Genomic DNA, 20,783 nt, shown 5'->3' on the forward strand with positions numbered 1-20,783 from the left:
TGGAATCTTCGGAAGCCACGTTGAACGTTTGGGTTCCAAAGAATGTCTAAAACTCCTGGTAGAGGACAAGGATCTAGAGATTACGTTAAGGGTGGCCAAATTCTGTGCAACTGCCATAAAACTTAGGGAACAAGCTGTACTACCTAAATGATTAAGGTTTTAAATGATAATTTTAGGTTATATTTTAGTGATCAAGATATTTTTAACTGCCGCTATATCTGAATTGTCTCTGTTATACCCAGTTACAATTCAATGTATTCCTGTTGTGTTTTATAATTTTGCTGATATTGTAAGTGACCCGGAACTGGTCTGTGACCGTAATAATAAAATTCATTCATTCAAAGAACGTTTGCAAACCGGAACACTCACTTCTGGGTTTGCGGCATTTGGGAACCAAAACGTTCAATTTGCAAGGCGTTTGGGATCCAAGATACGAACTGTACTTTGTAAATGTATTACAGCTGCAAAAAGATTTATGTATATCTTCTTATAGGCTGCTGCACTGGCTGTGTGTCAGTACCTGGCAGTCGAGTCTGCACATCCTTCAACTCCAGTCTTTGAAGACTGCAGCTCCAGTGAAGCCACAACGCCTGTTACAGTCCAGCACATCAGACCTGCAAAAGTGAAAAAACGCAAAGTGTCCCCTATTCCACCGCTTCCTATTGTGGTGCAGCTTATGGAAATGGGTTTCCCCAGGAAGAATATTGAGTTTGCACTGAAATCACTTTCGGGGACCTCTGGAAGTGCTTCTGGGTTACCAGGTACTTTGCTTTTGTTTGAGGTTCAAGGAAGAACACGTTGCATTAAGATCTTGAGAAGCTGGAAAGTGCTTTGACGTTCAGTGAATGAGATATTGTGGAAATAGGGTAATATAATGGAAAAGAGAATGTGAGAAAGGGAAAAGGAAATGGCAGCAAAAAGGACTAAATTGCAGGTAGCCAGAAGGAAGGAAAGAAAAACAGATGACTCCCAAGGTTGCATACCTGAGAAACTGAACTATAAGGGTTAACCAACAGTGAAAAGGGATAGGAGGATATCACAGAAAATGCACAGGGCTACACCTTCCCCACATTTGTGTTGTTGAATGATTGCCAAATGGTCTTAAGAGATGAAATTGAAGAGAGGTTGTGAAAAATTGCCTGAAAAACAAGAATTGAATATTTTGTTTTTTAAATCTGGGGGAATGATTTGGTGCAGCCAAAGTTGACTGTAGGGTCAGTGAAGCACAAGGAGAAAAGTTATTTTTTCTTGAACTTCAGGTCAAGTGAGTAATACTGTTGATGTCTGTATTTATTACGTCTTGCTGTAGGAGTAGAAGCCTTGGTGGGCTGGCTTTTGGACCACCCAGATGTCCAAATTACTGACCTCTCAGATGGTGACACTGTATCTGATGAGTATTCAGATGAAGAAGTGGTAGAGGATGTCGAAGAAGCAGAAGCTGCATATCCCGTGGTAAGCGTTAGGAATGGGATCTTAGGATTCTGAAACAACATGTAGAGAGGCCAGTGTTCCTGATACGTCAGTCACAACTTTGGGCCAGGAAACCAAAATGAACATTCTTTGCAATCATCTACATTGCAGAGCACTTAGCATTTATAATGTGCGTCAGAGTTATGGATTTTTTATTTTTATTTTATTGCAGTCTACTGGTGCCGTTGTAACAGAAAGCCAGACTTACAAGAAACGAGCTGATTTCTTAAGTAATGATGATTATGCTGTGTATGTGCGAGAGAACATTCAGGTAAGCTTGACTACGAAGCCTGCATTTGAACTGTAGTGTTCTCTATTTGAAAAGGATGATATTGATGCAGCTGAAATGCTGACGTGGATGCATGTGGGAGGAGGAGATAAACATGGAAGCTGCAAATTGCTTTGATAACTGCAAAAAGCTGCTTTATTTAATCTCCCAGCTGTTGCAATCTGTTGTTGCTTTGCTCTATTCATAGAAGGCTTTGATGTTCTTTGTTTCATGGTAACGTCAAGGGGCTACTTCCTCCTTCCACAGTGTGTTTTCAGGGATGTAACTGACTTGTACAGCGTCTGTTTTACATGCAAAAGGTTCCCATTTCAATCACAGACATCTCCTGGCAGAGCTGGAAAAGACTCATGCCTGTAATTCTGAGCGCCACTACCAATCAGTATAAAAAGTACTAAGCTGGATGGACGACCTCTGACTCTGAATAAGGCAGCTTCCTGTGTTCCTAACATTTTCATTGGATTAGAAAGCCATTAGCTTACGGTCATCATAGTATTGTGTGAGGTGCTCTCGCTAGGCACCAAGTATAGGCCTGAACTGATCTCATTTGGCTCTCCACCTTTGGAATTTGGATGAAATCTTCAACCCAAACTTAGATCTGCCCTCCAGCATGTGGTGTGGTTTATACACTGAAGCCACACTGGGATGATTCACACAATGCTCCAAAGGCGTTTGCTTGTGCAGAGAGGGCATATCTGACTTACAGACATTGGATGCATTGTTGTACGTGTGAACTATAATCCAATACATGATCGTCCCCTATTTCTTCTCCAGGTTTTTGTTTTGTTTTGAGGGCAGTGATTGTGTGGGTCATTGCATTTTACTTGTGCAGGCCTGGTTCAAAATAATAGAAGCAAACCATGCCCCCAGCTTGCTTGTATGAGCTAGGAATCATGTCCCCCTCCCCTGCCCAATGCACTAGCAGGGAGGAGTACAGAAGGCAAAATTACAGACTGCCTTCAGATGTCTTTAGAAGGTTTTGTGGTTGTTTATCTGTTTGACATCTGATGAGAGGATGTTCCACAGGGCGGGTGCTACTACTGAGAAGGCCCTCTGCCTGGTTCCCTGTAACCTCACTTCTTGCATGTTCACGGCAAGCCATTAACTGGGCCAGTGATTGCAAATTCTCCTAAATCACACGATAATCTGTCTTGTTCAGGGTAGTTACATTGATACTGCATTTCTGTTGAAGCTTCAAGTGGTAAATATTGATCCTTTTTTTCCTCCTCCTAGGTGGGAATGATGGTTAGATGCTGCAGGACATATGAGGAGGTTTGTGAGGGCGACGTGGGCAAAGTTATCAAATTGGACCGCGATGGACTGCATGATCTCAATGTGCAATGCGATTGGCAACAGAAAGGTGGCACTTACTGGGTCAGATATATCCACGTTGAACTTATAGGCAAGTCAGTTACTTTATTCATTCTAATGCTGTCTTTTACACGCTCAAAATCCAAAGACATTAATTTCATTGCTTTTGCATTTTTTAAATAGGATTCCCGCCACAGAGCTCTCCATCACACATAAAGATTGGCGACAAAGTGCGAGTGAAAACCTCTGTGACTACACCCAAGTACAAGTGGGGATCTGTTACCCACAGGAGCGTGGGAGTTGTGAAAGGTAATGTGTATTCTTTAAAAGAAAATGTTTGTTGGATGAGTTGCACAGAATTACGGACTTCGTTGTTTGTAGAATTGTAGTGTTGTCTGCATGATTAATATTGAACTGTTGGAATGCTTTGCCTTTTTATAGCAAATTCTGATGAACAGGAAGTATAGTCGTACCTTGGTTGTTGAATGAAATCCGTTCTGGAAGTCTGTTCGAATTCCGGAAACGTTCAAAAACCAAGGCGTGGCCTCCAATTGGCTGCAGGAGCTTCCTGCACTCAATCGGAAGCCGCGTTGGACGTTCGGCTTCCAAAGAATGTCCACAAACCATAACACTCATTTCTGGGTTTGCAGCGTTTGGGAGCCAAAACGGACGAGTGCCAAGGTTTTCGACAACCAAGGTACGACTGTATTGGCTTGGCTCTAAGTATGTTGTTGTGCGAGCAGGAGACACTTCTGCCCATGTAAGGTGGCAAATGTCAACAGTATTTGCCAGTTATGCTTTCCCATTGCAGCTCTTCATGGCATCCCTTGCACTGTCCCAAAGACCTGGTTCACATGTCGCTCTAAGCCAAACTATGGCTTAGTGTGAATGTGTGCGTTCCCAGAAAAGAGGTCCGAGAAACTTCGCTCCTCCCTTATCGTTTTGCTGCCTTGCTATTCTGAGCTAAGCCATGGCTTAATGTAGCGTGTGGACTGAATTAGGGCTCATGGTTGAGCTCTCTGCATAACCAAGAGCAAACTTCCCCAGGAGCCTGACTGCTCATGCTAAGTCATAGTATGGCTTAGTGTCACATATGGTCTAGGCCACTGTGTCTCTGAATCCTCAGGAACAGGGTGTTTTTTGGGGGTGGGGAATAGGGACCTGCAGCAGGAAGCGGGGAGGTTGGAAAGCCCTGTTTTGTGAGCAGTGCTTCAGTCACAGAATTTAGGGTCAAAGTTTTTTGGTAAACAGTTTTGACATAAGACATACCTGTTTCATGGGTTGGGGGGGGGGATATAACGGCATGGAGCTTGATATTTCCATAATTTGATATTCCAGTTTATCTGAAGGAGCTATTAAAAAGGAACACCACAGCTTTAAAAGTTACTTGGTCATTCTGAAAGTCATGTTGTGCTTTCCTCCACCTGACAGTTCAGATTGCATCAGGAAAGGGAGGGCAGTTTGTTGTGTTTTTGACATGAGCTTTCAAATAGAGGCAGAGTGTCACATATGCCTGCTTCACATTTTGGATTTGATTTATTTTCAGGATAAAGCAATAGCTATTACACTTGTTCTCGAGTTAGAAGTGCTGGTTAGTGTTCATGCATTAAATATTTGGCGCAAGTTACGAAAAGGCGGTCTAAAAATCTGGATTAAATACTGTTTTTCAGGTTTATAGAAAGCTTGTTGTTTTAAAGCAAGGAATTGAGTACACCACTAAATATTTTATACCAGAACTTTCATCAGTAGGAAATATCAGTACAGCAGTCACTGAAGTATGTGTATATCTCACAAATACTTTTTATATTTTCCATTTCTTCTCTTGCCACAGCTTTTAGTGCCAATGGTAAAGATGTCATTGTTGACTTTCCTCAGCAGTCTCATTGGACTGGATTACTGTCAGAAATGGAACTTGTTCCCAGTATTCATCCAGGGGTTACGTGAGTGTGGTTTTTTTTTTAATAATAAAAAGCCCTTTAACCATTTTATTGTGGCTTTTTCTTTAAGTTGCATCTTTTTTCTTCTAGTGTGTTATATAACATAACACATCGCCTGATTCTCCCCTCCCCCCCAAGATGCAACAGGTAAAAAACCCTGAAAGAGTAGGCATTTTTGTAGTAGACGGTATAGAATGAGAATTTGTTTGGATTAAATTATGTGAACGGAATAGAAGAGCTAATGTGATAATTGAATTTTTGTTTCAATTAGGTGTGATGGCTGTCAGATGTTTCCCATCAATGGACCTAGATTTAAATGCAGAAACTGTGATGACTTTGATTTCTGTGAAACCTGTTTCAAAACCAGGAAACATAACACACGACACACTTTCGGAAGAATAAACGAGCCAGGTATTATACGTTATAGCTTAATGAAGTCTGAGACGTTTCTGCATAACTCTTTGTTGTGGGTAAAGTTTTTGGAAACCCCATTTTCTAAAACTGCTTCTGATTAACTTTCATTGGATCTCCTCTTTCTAATAAACTCAGCAGAATTCTTTATTGTGAACAAAGCTTGTAGGAAGAGCTTTGTGCTGTAACTCTACAAATACAGTTCAGTATAATGCTCCAGCCTTTAGGATAGCATGCTCCTGAATTAAATAGTTGTCTTCAAATCTACAACACTATTTACAATAGGTCAATCTCCAGTATTTTGTGGCCGCTCCGGAAAGCAACTGAAGAGGCGTCACAGTAGCCAGAGAGGGATGCTACTGGATGATTGGTCAAGAATTGTTAAAAATTTGAATGTGTCGTCTTCCGTGAATCAGGCCTCACGTTTGATTAATGGTGGGGACCAGTGCTGGCAGTCTTCTGGCTCCCAAGGAAAGGTGAGTTTTAAAGAAGTCGTTTGTGAGCTTCCCTCACATTTCAGTGTAATCTTCTCATTGCTGTCATCATCATTTCATAAAAGTAGAACTATACCTGCAGATATTTTTTTTTGAAAAAAGTAATACTGTTTTTATTATCTTAAACTACTTGCAAGTATTGTATTCTAAGAAGTAGTAGTCATGTTCACATGTAACTGTAGTCCACCGTGCCTCCAGAGAATTTTAGATAATTGTAGTCATTTCCCCCCCAGCACTGGATCCGTTTGGAGATTTTCCCGGATGTCCTCGTACACAGACTGAAAATGATTGTGGATCCTGCAGACAGCAGCTACATGCCCTCGTTGGTTGTGGTTTCAGGTATGGAACTGCCAGTGTTGACTACAGGGAATTGGTTTCATTATTGAGCAACTTGTTTTGTTTACTCGCAGTATGGTAATACAGGCAGTGTCTGTTTTAGGTGCATCTGATATGTGCATTCCAAACTCGGAAGTGACCTGAAAATATCACAAAAAGGGGTGGAGCAGGGCTTGGGCAGATCAGGGTGTTTAATAATAATAATAATAATAATAATAATAATAATAATAATAATAATTTATTTATATCCCGCCCTCCCCAGCCAAAGCTGGGCTCAGAGCGGCTAACAACAGTCAAATAATACAACATTCTAAAATCATTTCATTCTAAAATTAATTCAAATCAGATCAATGGCAACCATTGGGCTAGAGTTCTGTGAGGATTGCCAAAGGAGGGAGTCAGGCTGTGCCCTGGCCAAAGGCCTGGTGGAACAGCTCTGTCTTGTAGGCCCTGCAGAAAGATGTCAAGTCCCGCAGGGCCCTAGTCTCTTATGACAGAGCATTCCACCAGATCAGAGCCACAGCCGAAAAAGCCCTGGCTCTGGTTGAGGCCAGCCTAACCTCTCTGTGGCCTGGGACCTCCAAGATGTTTTTGATTGAAGACTGTAAGTTCCTGTGTGGGACATACCAGGAGAGGTGGTCCCGTAGGTACAAGGGTCCTAGGCCGTTTGCAGGCTTTTACAATGGTTTCAAATATACATGATTTCACTTAACATGCGGTGCCTTGGAACATAACCCCTGCATAAATTGAGAGTTGCCTGTACTGAAAAACAACAACTCCCAAATTAAAAATAATCCAGCATGCGTCTCTTTCCTTATGCTGCAGGTGGAAGTTCTTTAAACAATCTCATAGAGCTGAAGACAATCAACATTAATCCTACAGACACCACAGTTCCTCTTCTCGGTGATTGCACAGAGGTAGGTTATTGCTGGTTATAGGGAAGACTAATTAAGAAAGTTGTGCGTCGAACCCATGTAAAATGTATATTCTCTATGTTTCCCCCATGGCTTTCCGCTACAAGGTGTCAGATTTAAATGCCCACTGTTATTGTGAAGAGTTCCTTTGTCACTTACTTTTTTGGGCACATGAGGAATTTTTTTTTGTTTGCCAAGAAACGATGCTGTGATCTCTCCACAGCAATGTTGCTTAATGAGGACACTGGCTGGAGTTTATGTGTCTGTTGTTTAAATCTTGACATTAATGAACAAAATTAATGTTTTTGTGAGCCCCATCCCCTCCTTTTGTTGGGTATAGTTGCATATGCAGACAACGCAGATGCCGCGTCTAAAGAAAAAGTAAAAATCCATTGGAATGCAGGAAGACGCTTGTCAGAATCCCAAGGGTCTGTCAGAGGTTAGACCTCCTATGTGGTTGAGGGTCTCTCTCTGAAAAGTAAGAGTGCCTCAGGTTTTCCCAAAGCAATAAAGGTCTTACCAAGTTAGGATGGCTCATTACAGAGCACACCTGAGCAGAATTAAGAACAGGAGTGGTTCTTTCATTTATTCAGACTTTTTATTATTAAAAAGAGTCCCTTTTATATTAATAAAACAGGAGGGAGAAGAAAGGTCAGAAGTAGGTAAAAATGGATACAAGTCCATACATATATAATTAATTCGTTTCCCTTTTCATAGTCTCAATCATAATATTAAAGCAGGCAGGCGGGTAGGCAGTTCTCTAGAGTCTTCCATCCTTTTGTCACGTATTTTCTTATATTTGTGGCATTAAGTATATTAAGAACCAACACATAAACTTAATCCTTTTTAATTTCAGTATCATAGGTATATTGAAGTGGCTATAAAGCAGTGCAGGAGCTCTGGCATTGATTGCAAAATACATGGTCTCAGCATTTTGGGGCGTATTCGGGCAGAGGATGAAGACTTGGCTGCAGTCCCCTTTCTTGCTTCGGATAACGAAGAAGATGAAGATGATAAAGCTAACACTGGGAGGTATGGAATATTAGAGCAAAGATCTCTTGTAAAACACCACATGTAATTGCACACTGCTAAACTTGTTGGGACTTTCAAGTTCAGGATTAGGAATACTTTGTCCCAAATGTTCCTTATTTTTATTTTCTTTAACAGATGATTGATTGATTGATTGATTGATTGATTGATTGATTTCTATACTGCTTGATATATTTAAAAATATATTTGAGCGGTGTACCAAAAACTGACGCAACAACCAGAAACTTAAATTTTTTAAAATACAGTGTTACGTAGTAATATGTTACATTAGTACAAAGCTACTACATCTATCTCAAATTCAATTCATTATTTTCACAAAAATAGTTGTGATGCAATTGTTGCAATTGTTGCAAATAAATAGTGAATAGGTGGGTGACCATTAAAATCCTAGGGACAATCCCAATATATAAATTGGAAAGTTAACTCATTGCTTGCTTGCTTGCTTAGCCTTGTTAGAAAGAAGACGACAGGCTTGGAATCAGCAGCGACAATAAGGACCAAAGTTTTTGTTTGGGGCCTGAATGACAAAGACCAACTAGGAGGATTAAAAGGTTCTAAGGTATTGGGTGTTTTGTTTTTTTAAAAAATTGAAATACATGAAAACAATGTTGTGCTTCCTTTCTTCTTTGTGTGTCTCTGTGTGTGTTGCAAGGCAATACCACCTTAAATGTCTTGTCATGCCTCTTTTTTTCTGGATAGGTTGTTTGTTTATTAAATTTACATACAGCCCTAGGTCTCTTCCTAACAGCTGCTGGTTGCCGCGGATTTAACATCCATGCAGCAGCTTCAGCTGTGTTACGGAGGAGGCCATCCTTGTTTAAAAAAAACTTGGTTCTCTGCAGTGGTCAGGACCGGAACACCTAAAATCCTGTAAACAATATGACATAGTAGAACGTTGTCTACTGTCAGAAGCAGGATGGCTCTGAATCTCAGCTGTCGGGAAGGACAAGCAGGGAGAGCACTTGTATCCACTCACTGCTCGTGGGCTTGGCCAATATGAGTACAGGATGCTGAACATAGATATACTTTGGTCTCATCTGGCAGGACTTCTCTTCTTAACAGACTTGCAAAGATGGGTTGTTGCGTTTTATTCTTGGACTTCTTTTGGAAAGCATTGGCTTCCATTACTTGAAAGCATATGACCCAAAATTGAAAGGTATATCAACTAGCAACTTATTTCTACCTTGATTAGGCAACAGCTGTTCATTAGCTAGCCAATACATTGTGTGGAGCGACTTACAGGGTCTGAGCAACATGAACAAGATTAGCACATATCGTGTCAACTTGGCAACTGTGCGTATTTCCTGACAGCCAGGAAATAAGCTTTGGGCCAAAAGGCAGATGTGAATGCTGGTGCTAAATGAGATGCAGGGACACTTAATTCATAACTTAAAAATCTTTTGAATAAAAAGAGTATTCTTTGAACGTGTGGTAAGCATTCACTCGATGATCAGAAGATGACTTGCTAAGATTGAGAGAACAGTTTTAGGTATGCCATAGGCAAACCAGTGCTTTTGAAATGCCTTACGCTTGTTTATTTTCTGTATAATTTGCGTTTTACAGATAAAGGTTCCTTCGTTTTCCGAGACCCTCTCTGCCTTGAATGTGGTGCAGGTAGCTGGGGGATCCAAAAGCCTTTTTGCAGGTAGGGGAGCTCTCTGTCACGCAGCTTTTTAAATCTACTGATATGCAAGGTGTTGTATTTGTTTTAAAAAATGAAGCTGCTTTTGGCTGTCCTAATTTCTCCGTAATGGAACTCTGAGTTTCTCCTGTCTTTTAGTGACTGTGGAGGGTAAAGTGTATGCCTGCGGAGAGGCCACCAATGGAAGACTGGGATTAGGCTTATCGAGTGGAACCGTTCCCATTCCCCGGCAGATTACTGCTCTCAGTAATTATGTAGTCAAGAAAGTTGCTGTTCACTCAGGTACCAAATCTGTCCTTTCCTGTCTGTGGGAATCAGTAAGATTATTATGTCAAATTGAAATAGGCTTCTTATCCAAACTACTTTAGAAGTCAAAATTACTTTGCATGTCAGTATTCTTCATGCTTTCTCTCTGCACAGTACTCTGCATAGGGAATTGTTACCTGTGAAAGGGCAAGTGCTGTATCTAGTCTTAGAAACTTGTGTTAGCGGGGCACTTTCTCTGTGCTAATACTGCGATGAATATTGCGAAATTAACTGCTGAGTTTTTATCAGTAGCATCTCTTACAGTGGTGAATAGCACTATTTAGCGGGAAGGAAGCTCCATTGAAAATCCTTGTTACTGCATATTTTTACATGGCTCTTTATTTGTATATATTTTAAAATTTTACATACGGATGTTTTATGATAGCCTATATTTGTAATGCCTAATAAAAGTTTGGTGAAGTAAGTAAGTAATATTGTGAAATGTAGATTAGGGTTTGAATGTGTGCAGCCATGTGATGGGGTGAAAGTACAGAGTGAAAATAAGCTAATTGAGTTGTTTTGAGTTTCCCCCGTTTCTTCATTTAGCAGGGTGGAAAATACTTAAATGTATTGTAATTACATTGTGGTGTTTGTTAGCAAACAGAGATGCTGCACACAGTGGTCTCTAGTTCCTTAGACTTGCCTGCTACAGAAAGGAGGCTGTCACATTCTACATGCAGTCCGTCTGTTCCACAGTCGCATTAAACCATATTTTAAAACAATGTTCATGATTGGAGCCACTATGTTTTCTGGTTGGAATCACTAAACCCAGTTTCATTTTTTTACAGCTAACCCTCTGATCTGAACATGATCTTCCTGTTCTGCTTTGGGTTCAACCACAAATTTCAAACGAGCTATTGGGAGTGTGTTCTGTTTTTGTGTAAAAGCAAAATGCATTGCGGGTTTCAATCAGTTTCGGTTAGATAATTTAATATTAGAGATATACACAAGGCATTTTGTCATGGAAGGGAGTGCAGGGAAGCCACTGTTGCTACCAATTTTTCTGAAGAGGTTTCTTTCTACTGTTTGATTCTCCCTTTCCTCCCCTCTAATCTTGGTGTGTTACCTTGTCAACCTTCTCATATTCTTATCCATTCCAGGTGGCCGCCATGCTATGGCTTTAACTGTTGATGGGAAGGTATTCTCTTGGGGCGAAGGAGATGATGGGAAACTTGGACACTTCAGTAGAATGTAAGGATGCCATTTTTGCTGCTGCTCTGTGCTTGCTGGATATTGGACACTCAGTTCATTTAGCTTGTGATACCTAATTTAAAGTTTAATTAAATAACCCGGCTAAACAAACACAATGCATTTTGGGTTTTGTTTTTGCTTTCAGGAACTGTGATAAACCAAGGCTGATAGAAGCACTGAAAACAAAGCGGATCCGAGATATTGCCTGTGGAAGTTCTCACAGTGCTGCCATCACCTCCAGCGGTGAATTGTATACATGGGGCCTCGGGGAATATGGTCGACTGGGACACGGGGACAACACTACGCAACTTAAGCCAAAGATGGTAAAATCAGAATATGTTTTCCCACCTTAGGTCACTTCAGCGCATAGGCTTGCTGAAATACAGCAAAAGTAGGAAAACGGCCCAAATGCCCTCACTCAGTATATAGTAGAGGCGACATTTTAAAATAATGCTCTGGGTATCTGGATCAGAGATGGGCCTACCTAATGAGGTGTGTGAACTGTACACCCCCATTTATTGAATGCCTTCCCCTCTGAGATCTGGCTGGTGCCAGCGTTCTTTCCCTTTCTGTCACATTGCCCTTTGGGAGGGGGTTAATTTATCAAGTACAGCTGCTGATGGATGCATTGCCTGCTAGATGAATATATTGGGTAAGGATTTTTTTATCATATTGGCTATTAAACTTTGGATCTCTTACCTATGTGTTATTTTGAAATCCACCCTGAGTTAATGAATAAATAAAATGGTAAGCTTCTTTCTTCTTCATTGGATCAGGAGAAGACTTAGTCAGTGTTGTTGCTTTCTTTAATTAATTGCAGCTTACACAGACCCAAGTTTCTGGATTGTTTTATTGTTGGTTAGCAGCAATCACAGATATCAAAGCGCTCAGCCACTCTTCCTTCTTGTTCTCTTAGTCTTCCGTTCTTGAGATCTGGAATGGGAGCATGCAGACCTTCTTTTTGGGTGTGGGTGGGGTGGGGTGGGGTGGGGCTTAAATCAACTTTTTTCTCTTAAGTTCACTGTGCCAAATTGAATTTCTGGCCTAAACTGGTATCTGTAGATCAAATGTATCTCTTAAATTGTGAGCAAATTGCACACAGTTCAAAATGAATGAATGAACCTCCTGTGTTTTCTGCCTTGTAGGTCAAAGTGCTCCTTGGTCATAGGGTCATTCAGGTTGCTTGTGGGAGCAGAGACGCTCAGACGCTGGCCTTGACCGATGAGGGTAAGTAACCTCTCCTCCTTATTGCCGCTTTAATACCGTATGGCCGTTGCAGCAATTAACACAAGCCTGTTTTCCTTAGGGCTCGTATTTTCCTGGGGAGATGGAGACTTTGGAAAACTCGGTCGAGGAGGAAGTGAAGGATGTAACATTCCTCAGAACATTGAAAGGCTGAATGGCCAGGGAGTCTGCCAGATAGAGTGCGGAGCTCAGTTCTCTTTGGCTCTAACCAAGTCTGGGGTGGTTTGGACATGGTATGTCGCGTTTAACAAATTGCGTCCCCCTCCCCCATTGTCATAAAACCAGCCAAACTGATAGGAAGAATGGAATCGTAGGGTTGCATCCTGATCAGTCATCAGAGAAACACATAATCATCCTAACAATGTTATTGTTTCGTCTTCAGGGGCAAAGGCGATTACTTCAGACTAGGACACGGAACTGATGTCCATGTACGAAAACCCCAAGTGGTAGAAGGGCTGAGGGCGAAGAAGATAGTGCACGTGGCTGTAGGTGCACTCCATTGCCTAGCAGTCACTGACACAGGGCAGGTAAGAACCATTTGTCAATCCATCACAAGACCATTACATGGCAGTAAGTTCCATGGGATCTACTTGCCATAACTTGTTCTGGACTGAATTTTGAGCTCCTGGCAATGAATAAGTAAGTGCTGGAGCACGTAATGCAGCAATGGAATTGTGTGATGAATCACTTAAAACCATTGCCATTATTGGCTCTTCTTTGGTTGTGCCTCTTTTTCCAATAGTGCTGTAGGATGTTTTCCAGTGCAATTTACATTTCACAGTTTTTGCCACATTGTCCATTATATTAAGTGGTTCTATCTCAGCAAATGGAATAATGTTTGTCCTCTTTATCTTCCTCTTCTCTTAAGCCAGTAAGAAAGAACAAACAGTGTATTTTGTTTACAGTCTTCATTTAGCAAATGCGGCTATTGTAAAATGATTATCTTTCTTTGCTTAGAATATTTATGCCGCCCTCTTAATCAGTGGAATTTATGAGGCACTCGGCAAATACAAAACCACAGAAAACTTCCACAAAGGTGACATTTGGCAACACAAACCAAATATAGTAGAAGCATCAAATCATCTTAGAAGAGTAATATATTTGGGTGCCTTAAAAAGTCATCAAGGAGAGAGCCTAATGAGGGAATAGGAATGATTTTCCAGAGGCATGTGCTGTGAAGTCCCTATTCCTCATTGCCATTCACTTTGCTTCAGAAATAGCCACCAGGAATCTACACTTTATGAATTTATTTTGCCAAGAATTCTAATTGCATTTGGAAACACTAGAATAAATATATCAACGTTGCTGGTGAAGCAGTCAGGGAGGTAGATGCTAATGTGACTCACCTGCTTTTTTTGTTCCTAAAATTATTTTCATAATTGTTTGGCCTGTATTGGGACTTCATAGCGGCTAGTGATCATTGGTCTAGTTCACATGTATGCTAAGCTAGTCTGTGGCTTAGCATGAATGCTTAAACATGCGCACTGCACATTAGGAAAGAATTGTGGCTGCTTCACTCTTCCCCTGCTGCTGCACTGCCAAGAGTTACATCTGGGCTTGGGCTTGTCTCCCCCAACAAGCTACAAGCAGTAAGCCCAAACCAAACCTTGCTTTGAAGTGAGACACCCCAGTAGCCTGGGTTTGGAGGTAATAGTAAGCCAAACTGTGATGTAGCTCTTGATAGCAAGGCAGCAGCACCAGCAGGAGGAGGGGAGGAGGAGCATGGTTCCAGAAACAAAAATGCACTCCTTGTTCACTCTTAGCCATGCTATAACTTGAGCCACTATGTAAAATTTTTACTACGCTGTATTTCTTTTTAGTGTAGTGGTATGTGTGATGAACTTTGCCTTTCTGGAATCATTATTCAAGCCGTTTGCTCCAGTTCCATTTAGACTGAAACTTAACTTCCATTGGGTGGAATTTCAGCAAAGATAATGGGGCATATGGATACAAGCAGCAGCTTATTTAGGCGGGTCTGGATGACGTGTGTGCACAGTGCATAACCTGAAAATAGCCCCAAAATATCATAAAGACAACACAAAGTGGGGTGGAACGGGCTTTCGTTTGCTCTTCTGATGCGTGTGGGGGGGTCCACAATGTAACCCACACACAAAACGAGGATTACGTCTACACAACTGAGTTCAGGGCAAGATTCTGCATCTGTTAGATATCCCGTGGCTCAATAATTTCTCTATATTACTTTGAATGTGCTGTATGTGAAATTTTCACTGAAAAAGAGAGATGCACAGAATGATTTGATTTATTGGCAGGTTTATGCTTGGGGAGATAATGATCATGGACAGCAAGGCAATGGGACAACTACAGTCAACAGAAAGCCCACTCTGGTGCAAGGTTTGGAAGGCCAGAAAATCACCCGTGTTGCTTGTGGGTCTTCCCATAGCGTGGCTTGGACAACCATGGACGTAGCTACGCCCTCTGTGCACGAACCCGTTCTCTTTCAAACAGCGAGAGATCCTTTAGGAGCATCCTATTTGGGTAATATAAATAAATGAATGACAAATAAGCGTAAGAGAGGAAAGCGGTGTGGTGGCATTGTTGCTGTTGTGTGTGTTTAGCAAAATAATATCGCCATAGAGAGAAAGCTAGTGGCCAGACCTCAGCCTTGTGGGATCTACTGGACCCAAGAACAAAAGACATGACACTTGAGGTTGAAGAATTCTGAGCCCAGGAATTAGTTTTGAGGAGCCAAACTGTGAATGGTGTTCACCCGCCTGCCACACAAAAATCCACTCCTAGTTATCTGGTTTTAATTCCTCCCTACTTTCTTCATTTAAACCATATAATTCTTTGGGGAGGGGGAGGAGGAAGGGGGTGTGTCTGCAAGGTTTCTGACTTTCAAGTTCTTGTTCAGTTTCAAATAAGGCCTCTGCTAAAAGAGGGATGCTAACCAGGGCCATAGAGAAAGAAAGGAGTGCCAGTGCCAGCATAGTGGGTGTGTGGGTGTGTATACACACACACACACACACACACACACACACACACACACACATATGTAAGGATGCATTTGATGTAAAAAATTTTTTGTGTAGTCTTCCCCCCTGCCTGGCCTTCTGGTACTAACTTGAACTGAAATTTGACATGCAAAACAGGACTGAATTAATTGAAGAGTCATTCTAATGGTAAAATATAAGTTTTCTCCACAGTGTCATCTTAAAAATACTGAACGTAGCAAAACACAAAGGTGTGTATGTGAGAAAGGAAGGGAGAAGGAGATTGTATGTGTATGAGGGGGCAGGGAGACAGGGAATTGAAATCTATAAACAATGAAGGAAGGAGCCAAATATCTTTCCTAGTTTATATTTGGTCCCAAACTAGCTTTGGGCTTCCCTGCTTGTTCTTCTGTGGCTGAGAAGTCTGTGTGTAAATTTGTCCTAATGGGAAACCTGGAAATCTTTTTATTTCCTGTAGGTGTCCCATCAGATGCCGATTCTTCTGCTGCTAGTAACAAAATCAATGGTGCAAACACCTCTAAACCTAACCGGCCTTCTCTTGCCAAGATCCTTTTGTCACTAGATGGCAACCTTGCCAAACAGCAGGCATTGTCTCATATACTGACAGCATTACAGATCATGTATGCCAGGTAAGCTTGGGCATAAGGATACATGGTTAAGTACATTTTCTTTTAGTATCTAATTGGGCTTGGCTCTTACACCCTGGTTTTCTGATGCCCGTTGGATTCTGTGAAAGGAAATTGCTCATTTCACAAATCATATAAGTACACCATTTGGTTCAGAAGTTTGTCGGTCACTTTTCATCTGGAGTATAGTTGGTTTTTTGGGTGTGTGATGCAGATGTCCATGCAGATTGGACAGTTCCTATAATATGAGTTTTCTGCTGGGTGTTAAATAAACTTGTTAACAGGTCAGTTTTTAGTGGGTGGGTGGGGGGGGGGGAAGCAACACATGTATGTGTAATTTTTCATAGCCAAAGCAGACCTAGCGAAGATATTGCTAACTTACTTAGGGTATCTTTGTTACAAGTTTTGAAATGTTTTACTTGTCCTCAGTCTCCTTTGACTTAGTCTTTCCTGCTTATCATGTATTTTATTTTTAATTTTTAAAAAGAATGGTAGGCTATCTTCTGTTTTGTGGCCTCTCCTGTTAGGGATGCTTGAACTAAGAGGGTTCTTTATTTGTGCTACTGATGGATCAAGTACCACGATTCTGTGCGACTTTATCACAATGTAATTTTTTTAAAATGCTAATAATGAATCTGATGTTGTTTCTGCCCAGTGAGGCAAGTGTCATGTAACACAATAATATTCTGAATGCTTTCCTTTTTGATTTTAGGGATGCTGTGGTTGGAGCACTAATGCCTGCAAGTATGATTGCACCAGTGGAATGTTTGTCTTCCTCGCCTGCTCCTCCAGACCTTTCTTCTATGGGCAGTGCACCCAATGGAGAAGATAGTATGCTAGTGGTAGATGTAGAAGAGAGACTGAGCCCAACCCCATGGCAAGACAGGAGAGTGGAGGTAATCCCCCCCCCCAACTCCCCACCCCCTTGACTGAATTATTAGAAAGATGGGTAGTAGAAAACTTTCAATTGATCGTCTAGATTTGTTTGCTTGCATAGAAGGTTTTGTATTGTTTGCAATCCAGCTCGCGGGATTTAAAAATACAGTGGTACCTTGGTTCTCGAACTTAATCCGTTTCGGGACTCCCAAAACCTTTCAAAAACCAAGGCACGGCTTCCGATTGGCTGTGGGAGCTTCTTGCACTCAAGCGGAAGCCGCGTCGGATGTTTGGCTTCCGAAAAACGTTCACAAACTGGAACACTTACTTACGGGTTTGCCGCATTTGGGAGCCAAGCCATTCGAGAACCACTGTAGTCACTTGTGGGCTGAATCACACTACACCCGGAAAAGTAAACTAGCAAGATTTTTAAGACACTAAGAGTTAGCTCACATAGCAGATGCTAAGGATACAAATTTAAATTTCCACATCTTACATAATTGTTTGAAAATGGCCATCTCGAGCATTTATCTTATGGAAGGACTCCAGAAGGGAATTTTTAGTGGAAGAAAGGCCACTGCAGAAGCTGGCAAGCCCAGCTGTGCATGTTTGGCTTGCATTTTAGTTGGTAAGCTCTTGCCATGGCAATGATCCTTTGGAGCAATGAAAGTAATTGGGCAAAGGTGAACTTCTGAAAAATGTTAATTTAGGGTAGTTGTGTATGGTACTGTTGTGGTTATTGACTTGTTTTTTATACTGCTTAAACGGGATGCAAATGCTTTGCAAAGTCCTGCTGTATCTGATTCAACAAGCTTTTTTACTGTCATGCAACTCTGCTTGGCTAGGTGGCTTCTACAGACGATGCTGTGACTCCTTCAGCTGTAACTCCTTCGGCTTCTGCAGCCTCATCTCGTCCTTTTATTCCTGTTACCGATGATCCCGGAGCAGCCAGTATAATAGCAGAGACCATGACCAAAACCAAAGAGGTACCGTTTCTGTTTTTCCCACTGATATATTGCATTTCCCTGAAAGTAACTGAACGTGGATGGTGCTTGAGAGAGTTTATGCAGAACGTGCACCATGTACAGGCTGGGTTGTTGGGTAGCCAGATGCTCCTATGATCATCACATTAATCTACCTCTTTATGCACTAGTCTGTATTTATGAAAAATACAAATTTTTAGTTAATTGCATTCCGTAGACCCTAGAAGTTAATGCAACTTAGAATTGTTGGGACGATAATGCAGTGCACCACAGTTGAACAATATTATCTGTTTTGGATCCCCGAACATGTCCCTCTGCCATATTTGTTGTTTTTGAAGTGCTAAAAATACAGATTAAGCATGTATAAGCCTGTGAGACTACAGAATCCAGGCCTGTAGATTTGCTTTCTGGATGGGCTTGTCCCGTGTGTGCTTCTGTCTTCGGGCACCTCGTTTAGGCTTCTACGTATTCTCTTCATCTGCCTTTTCTTCCATTTTGTTTTGAAGGATGCAGAAAGCCAAAGCAAAGTCTCTGGTCCGGAGCCCCAGTACTTGGATGAGTTCACTGGTCTTCTGGTGCCAGATGACACCCGAGTCATGGTGGACCTCTTGAAGCTGGCCGTGTCCAGCCGCGCTGGAGAGAAGGGCAAGGATGTCCTTTCAGCTGTGCTGTCCGGCATGGGCACTGCTTACCCTCAGGTTGGTTAGAATGACCTTGGGTTTTGCTTCATCAGTTGCTCTGTACTTGTAATGCTTCTTAAGTATACTGACATTCCTGATGTGGTTAATACGTGGCTGAGATGTCAGAGTCTGCTGCAAATATCTAGGAATATCAGTGAGCATTTGTATACACACACACACACCTGAGATGGTTAAAGATGTTTACAGAGTATTCTTCAGTAGCCCTTGCAATCTGTAACTGAATTGAGATGAAACTTTAGAACTGGAAAGAAGTTAATTTATTGAATGAGCTGGCAAAGTTGAAATTTTGTAGGGCAGGTGCATACATATACAGCAAGTCGGTGGGGAAGCCTGGTTCTTTTCTCCTCTGTTTTATTTTTAAAAAAAATTGTTTACAGTATTTGTAGCCCACTCTTCACCGAACGTTTTCAGTCCCAGAGCAAGGGAACACAGTAATACAAATAAACTGAAAAAGACTATACAAAATCCCATAAACAGGGCCAATAAACAATGAAACAGTTCTGCCATAAGGTAAACAAGCCAAATTGCAACAGCATAAATTAGTATTTCCAATTTAACAAAATAAAGGCCTGAAAGTCAGTAAGGGCTGCCGGGTAATGAGGTCCAGGTGGATTTGCTGGCCACCCCCATCTCTCTTCAATGTGATTTATTTATTTAGTGTTTCCTTTATTCTGCACCTTTTTCTTGTTGCCAGCAAACTACCTCTCAGAGGCAGCTTCACTCCTGGACTGAAGGATCAGCTTGCCTCCTACCCAATGCCTCCTTGACATTTAGGCACTGGCATAACATGGGGGGGGGGGCAGGGGGACTGCGGCTCTGGACCCAGAAGCTTGGGGGGTTGGCTAGCACCTAGCCATCAGCAGCAAGGGTTGGGTAAGTGCGCTCCTGCCCCAGGCGCCGGCACACAGCGCTATGCCCCTGCATCTAGGGACTGTTTCACCTTGTTTTCTGCTATAGATCTTGCTTGAAACAACTATTGCAAATTTTTAAAATTTACATACCAATTCTGGTAGCAACCTTAATGTTTGTTTTAAGCATGCTATTGTTGGAACATCGATTGACCTGCAAAAAGAATGAGGAGTATCTATGCATGCAAAAAATAAATCTCGCGAGATTTGTATTTTCAGGTTGCTGATATGCTGCTAGAGCTGTGCGTTACGGAGCTGGAAGACGTGGCAACAGATTCGCAAAGCGGTCGCCTGTCTTCGCAACCGGTGGTGGTGGAAAGTAGTCATCCATATACAGACGATACTTCTACCAGTGGCACTGTTAAAATACCAGGTACTAAATTCTCATAAGGTGTACACTCAAAGGTGTAAATGGATTCTCTGCCTTCACTAAAATTTATACACCAAATGAATAGGGGCTACTGAAAGTGTGTGGTTTCATCAACTTTTGTTAGGGTAGTAAATCATGCATGTTTGTAGCTGCTAACGGGGCTTAATTTTCTCTAATGTATATAAACAACAACAAAAAAGCAGTGCAGTTTGTCCTTAAGATTGTGCAAAGATTGCTTGATTATTCCTGGGCACACAGATGTAATGATAGAGGGCAATACTTCCATCATCGTTTCACTAATGTTTTTGGCAACACAATGGCTTTTATATCTATTAGGACATAACTGTTTGGTGGATATTTTAGATTCATTCAGAAGTAGCTGTGTCCATATTTTCCATTGAAATCATAGCATATTTCTTTAGTAAAATAATAATTTTTGTTGCAAGTGCTAGTATGCTCAGCTAAACAGCTGAAGTTCAGGTTTGGTGTTGTAAAAGGTACGCACAAGCCTATGAATGCTTTGTACTTCAGATGCTTATCTTGCAGGGTCAGAAAGTTGATGCTCTTTTTAAAAAAAAGAAAAGAAAAGAAAAGAAAAGAAGGAGCTTTACTTCTGTGGCTTTCACCCTTTAGGTGCTGAAGGGCTTCGAGTAGAATTTGACCGTCAGTGTTCCACAGAACGACGCCATGACCCACTCACTGTCATGGATGGAGTCAACCGGATAGTTTCTGTCCGATCAGGTAATGAGACAAT

The 20,783-nt window shown here is 41.5% G+C and overlaps 1 protein-coding gene across 6 annotated transcripts in view; it reads left to right on the top strand.

Moving 5' to 3' along the window:
* HERC2 (HECT and RLD domain containing E3 ubiquitin protein ligase 2) overlaps window positions 1-20,783 on the top strand; it is a 95,955-nt gene that overhangs the window by 50,177 nt on the left and 24,995 nt on the right. For all 6 annotated transcript variants that reach the window (XM_081858951.1, XM_081858953.1, XM_081858955.1 and 3 more), the window contains 26 exons: window positions 494-761; window positions 1,310-1,452; window positions 1,643-1,741; window positions 2,990-3,158; window positions 3,251-3,376; window positions 4,899-5,007; window positions 5,276-5,415; window positions 5,701-5,891; window positions 6,143-6,248; window positions 7,071-7,162; window positions 8,016-8,191; window positions 8,657-8,768; window positions 9,773-9,854; window positions 9,990-10,133; window positions 11,258-11,348; window positions 11,494-11,671; window positions 12,494-12,575; window positions 12,655-12,826; window positions 12,976-13,120; window positions 14,864-15,089; window positions 16,023-16,194; window positions 16,904-17,087; window positions 17,913-18,053; window positions 18,557-18,748; window positions 19,879-20,032; window positions 20,663-20,770. In XM_081858951.1, the coding sequence (XP_081715077.1) occupies window positions 494-761; window positions 1,310-1,452; window positions 1,643-1,741; window positions 2,990-3,158; window positions 3,251-3,376; window positions 4,899-5,007; window positions 5,276-5,415; window positions 5,701-5,891; window positions 6,143-6,248; window positions 7,071-7,162; window positions 8,016-8,191; window positions 8,657-8,768; window positions 9,773-9,854; window positions 9,990-10,133; window positions 11,258-11,348; window positions 11,494-11,671; window positions 12,494-12,575; window positions 12,655-12,826; window positions 12,976-13,120; window positions 14,864-15,089; window positions 16,023-16,194; window positions 16,904-17,087; window positions 17,913-18,053; window positions 18,557-18,748; window positions 19,879-20,032; window positions 20,663-20,770 (3,802 nt within the window). The remainder of the gene's footprint in view (window positions 1-493; window positions 762-1,309; window positions 1,453-1,642; window positions 1,742-2,989; window positions 3,159-3,250; window positions 3,377-4,898; window positions 5,008-5,275; window positions 5,416-5,700; window positions 5,892-6,142; window positions 6,249-7,070; window positions 7,163-8,015; window positions 8,192-8,656; window positions 8,769-9,772; window positions 9,855-9,989; window positions 10,134-11,257; window positions 11,349-11,493; window positions 11,672-12,493; window positions 12,576-12,654; window positions 12,827-12,975; window positions 13,121-14,863; window positions 15,090-16,022; window positions 16,195-16,903; window positions 17,088-17,912; window positions 18,054-18,556; window positions 18,749-19,878; window positions 20,033-20,662; window positions 20,771-20,783) is intronic.

This window comes from Podarcis erhardii, assembly GCF_964252035.2.
Source record: "Podarcis erhardii genome assembly, chromosome: 4".
In the NCBI taxonomy this organism is placed as follows: domain Eukaryota; kingdom Metazoa; phylum Chordata; class Lepidosauria; order Squamata; family Lacertidae; genus Podarcis; species Podarcis erhardii.